Raw genomic sequence first — 3,861 nt, forward strand, 5'->3', positions numbered from 1 at the left:
AAGAATTTATCAAGAAAGGTACCACATTATGGCTAATTTCCACAATATATTTCGGTTTCAGGGCGAGACCTGCAAAGAGAGGAAGAGGAAGAGTAGAGATGATACTAGAGAGGGTATAGAAAGAGAGAAAAAAGCTTTGAGTTAAAGAAATTAGCTTCATAGAGTGCTGAGGAGGAGGAGGTGGGTGTAGGGTTAGAGATGCATGGGCACGCGGCTCCTCCGAGGCAAGGCAGGGGGAACATTAATCATTGGGAGACATCTGTTCATTCCGCCGCTTTACAATTCTGTCAAAGAGTTAGGACTCAACCGTCCCCCCCACTTTACACACACACGCACACGCACACGCACACACACACACGCAGACATCCACTCAGAGAGAGCCTGTCTTCTGTTAGGCATGGAAAGGCAGAGAGAAACTTCAGAGGCACTTTCTTCTAAGAGCCGCCTTCAGTTTGATTTCCATTGAAGGCCATTTAAGAGGAACAGAAGCCAGAGGTGGGGAGGGAGGGGACAGAGGAGAGTGTGCAGTGTATAAATCGGCGCCGTTATCCGCATTTCATGCCGTTTCATGCTGCACGTCACATGTCAAGAACTAACCTATCCATGTGAGAGAACACACACGTTTGCATGTTTTTTCTAGACATTTCATTGACTTCTGGGGGATTTTAACAGGATTATGAGCTTAAAAGTGATAACATACACAACATGGACAAAAGTATTTGGCCACACCTGTTAAGTATTGGAGTTTTAATCAGGCTTTGGGCTAGAACCCGTATCTCCAAGGCTTCAGCATACCAAGACCCTTTGGACAGTGCTATGCTTTAAAGTCTGTGGCAAGAGTTTGAGGAAAGTTTTATTCCAACAGAACTGTGCCCCAGTGCTGAAAGTATAAGGACTATAAAGACATGCTTTGACAAGGTTGGTGTAGAAGAACTCGACTGTCCAACAAAGAGCCCATTAAGTTGATGTGACGCTAAGCCTTGAAGTCAAGGTGGGGGGAAAAAAACCTGTTTTTATACCAAATTATACCATACAACACCATCACATATTGAATATCATCTGCACAGGTTGTGGGGACAGCGCGCCACCCTATCACAAGGCCACCGGACAGACACAGTCTCCATTTAACCCCATACAAATCTGCATGTGTTTGGACTGTGGGGGGACGCAAGAGACAATCCACAGACAAGATATAAAGTGTAAAGTAACAAAAGAACACATTTGTTCAAGATCTTTCAAAATTAATACATCATACAGTCCATCATACTGTAGATTAGAGTAAATATATTTAATTTTACTATATTAAGAGTATGCTGTGAGGTCTGTGTAAGATTTTGAGGCACCTCAGGGTCCTTTCACAAAACCTAGGCTATATCTTTAATGCAGAGAAAAGATGCCATAAATCTCTCTTATCTATATAAGATTGCCCCCCTGCTTGTCCATCCTTCCAAAAGCGCTGTAATATTTTCAGTGGGAGCATCAAATCAAATCAACTTTCAAACATGTGAGAGTACAGCGATCCAAATGTCGTCCTCACATGGAGCAACAGAGGGTACGCAGAAGATGAACGAGGCCTTTCTGTGTGGTTTGAAGTGTGCAGGCCCAAAGGTGCTCTGTCATCATCATAGTGACAGTCAGTTTTGGGAGAGTTTGTGACTTTTGGTCGTTAAGGTGCGAGCTGCGTTGTTTCACAGCTCATTAGAGTCAACATTTTGGTTTGACTGCCTGCTAACTTTTAGTTTAATGTATATATATATATATATATATATATATATATATATACTTTACCGTCATTGCTTTATCGCGTTTTGATTGACATAGTTACATACAAACAATCACAAAATATAATTAACATTAATATTTCACAAAATTGAAAGGCATGTTGTGCTTTAATGAAATGCTTCCAAGAATCTATATTTTATCCTTGTGGCCATTTCTCTACTGCACTATATTTAACCCTTCTAAAAAAGCATGAGTGGAAATATGGCTTCCTGTAATTACATGCTCCAAAAAAAAAAATCAATACTGGACTTAATGACCAGATATTTTCAAGTAGAAATCGAAAAAAAAATATTTGTGCACTTTTCAAGAGAAATAATGAGAAACGTCAAAAATAAACGTGCGGTTGTATGTATTTTAATGGAGTTTATGAGTCTGATTCAAGCAATAACCGAAACATAGCAATATCAACAAACCCAATACAAGTGAAAGAATGGAGCAATTACAGTACATGACAATGCATTTAAATTATATTACACATCCCTAAAGTCCTAAACATTTATTTAATTAGTTTTATTTTTATTTCAAAGTATCACTGAGTTCCTTGGTGAGTAATATGCTTTGTGTTGCGTAATCTCATTTGCTCTGCAGCCAGTTGTATTTGCGTTTTAACCACGGGTTATATTATATATCATTATGTACCAATAAACATTTGCGACTGTCTGACAGTAAAGAAGCAGTAGAAAGAATACAGAACATTTGAAAGGATTGAAGAACTATAGAGCTTTGACATCGCGCACCAGAACCTCACCACCTCTCTCTGATAACAAAGGTCGCTGGTTTTCGAAGAGACGCGACAAGATCGGGCCCGATTTTGTACGTCTCTTTAGGTCTATAATGTGCGGATGCATAGATCTCCTCAATGCGTCTATTGTTGTTGTTGTATTTCACCAAAACTCTGTCCATGTTACTTTCAGGGTCACTGTGGTTGTAGTACTTCCTGACTTCAACGGGCAGGTCTTTGGAATGATGAGCATTTAGGTTCCCGACGGTGTAGTATCCATACTGACGCTCGTCCTTGATCACTGGGAGCAGGAGTTCATAGTTACCGTACGGATGAAATCCATACTCTCCTTTCGTGGGGTGACATAGAGCCATCATGTTGTTGTCCACGCAGTTTCCACAATACCACATCAGCAGCTTGAGGCCGTGGCGTGGCGGTGGCTGACCGAACCCGCTCTCCTCCAGCTCTTGCACCGAGTCTAGAGTTTTCAGGGATGTGGTCAAAATGAAGGACACCAGCAGTGTGGAGTGAAACAAGAACATTATCCCTTTGCCGTGTGCCATGTTGAAGGTTATCTGTGAACGGGGGAGGGAAAAAAAAAAGCCTTTTATATCAGAGTCTAGAGTAAACACAGAACTTCTGTTGCCTCTTACAACTTACTTGGTTGATAATGCCCGGAGCAAATTTGACTGCAACAGCCTTGCACCTTCTTCTGAGGATGAAAGAGTGGCTTGGCCCTGTGGGTGACTTCTATCTTTCTTGTCTGTGCAGGATGAAAGCAGCTTCTTTTTATTTTGACCAGAGAAAAAGCTACCTTGTCACTCTCTATTAGTGCCGAAAGAGGAAGTGGTTTGTTTGCTGCACAGCTGGGCTCTGCAGCTGAGTTTGCTTCTAAATCAGACAGGTTAAACCCCAGTTTGAAGTAACCACACGTGTGTAATGTTGACAGCAGCAAATTATCCAACTACATCAAGGCTTGTGTGCAAATATATTATAGATCACCTTTTATTCAGACGTGACACGTGTGTTTGTGTTGTGACAGGAGGACAAGCGGAAATCAAGATTTAGATCACAGGCTCCGAGGTCAAGACGAATAATCACTTCTGCTTTCACGGTGACATGTGAATAACAGCTGCTGTCAAATTAAATTCAGCTCTGTCTGAACATTTGCTCCCAATTAGCGGCGACTTCATGTCCCGAAAGATGAATCTGACGACCAATTTGTGTGTTCTGCCATCTAGTGGAGCCGCCATCACCACGGTGGCAGGTCATAGTGTGACTATCTACTGACAGTGACAGCAGCCGAGAGTTGGATTAATGACATTAGATACTGTCCCCACTGTTGATAGGGAGACACA

The 3,861-nt window shown here is 41.7% G+C and overlaps 1 protein-coding gene across 1 annotated transcript; it reads right to left on the reverse strand.

Annotated features, from left to right (window-relative positions):
- Positions 1 to 2,120: 2,120 nt before the first annotated feature.
- Positions 2,121 to 3,312, reverse strand: si:ch211-198c19.1 (uncharacterized protein LOC100151013 homolog). The gene is made up of 2 exons (XM_044034622.1): positions 3,164 to 3,312; positions 2,121 to 3,078 (listed from the first exon to the last, which is right to left on the reverse strand). The coding sequence occupies exon 2, from the start codon at positions 3,064 to 3,066 to the stop codon at positions 2,527 to 2,529; it is 540 nt and encodes a 179-aa protein (XP_043890557.1). The 5' UTR covers positions 3,067 to 3,078; positions 3,164 to 3,312; the 3' UTR covers positions 2,121 to 2,526.
- Positions 3,313 to 3,861: the final 549 nt, after the last annotated feature.

This window comes from Solea senegalensis, linkage group LG9, assembly GCF_019176455.1.
Source record: "Solea senegalensis isolate Sse05_10M linkage group LG9, IFAPA_SoseM_1, whole genome shotgun sequence".
In the NCBI taxonomy this organism is placed as follows: Eukaryota; Metazoa; Chordata; class Actinopteri; order Pleuronectiformes; family Soleidae; genus Solea; species Solea senegalensis.

Coding starts and splice junctions, on each gene's coding strand:
- si:ch211-198c19.1 (XM_044034622.1), bottom strand. CDS start 3,066: ATGGCACACGGCAAAGGGATAATGTTCTTGTTTCACTCCACACTGCTG.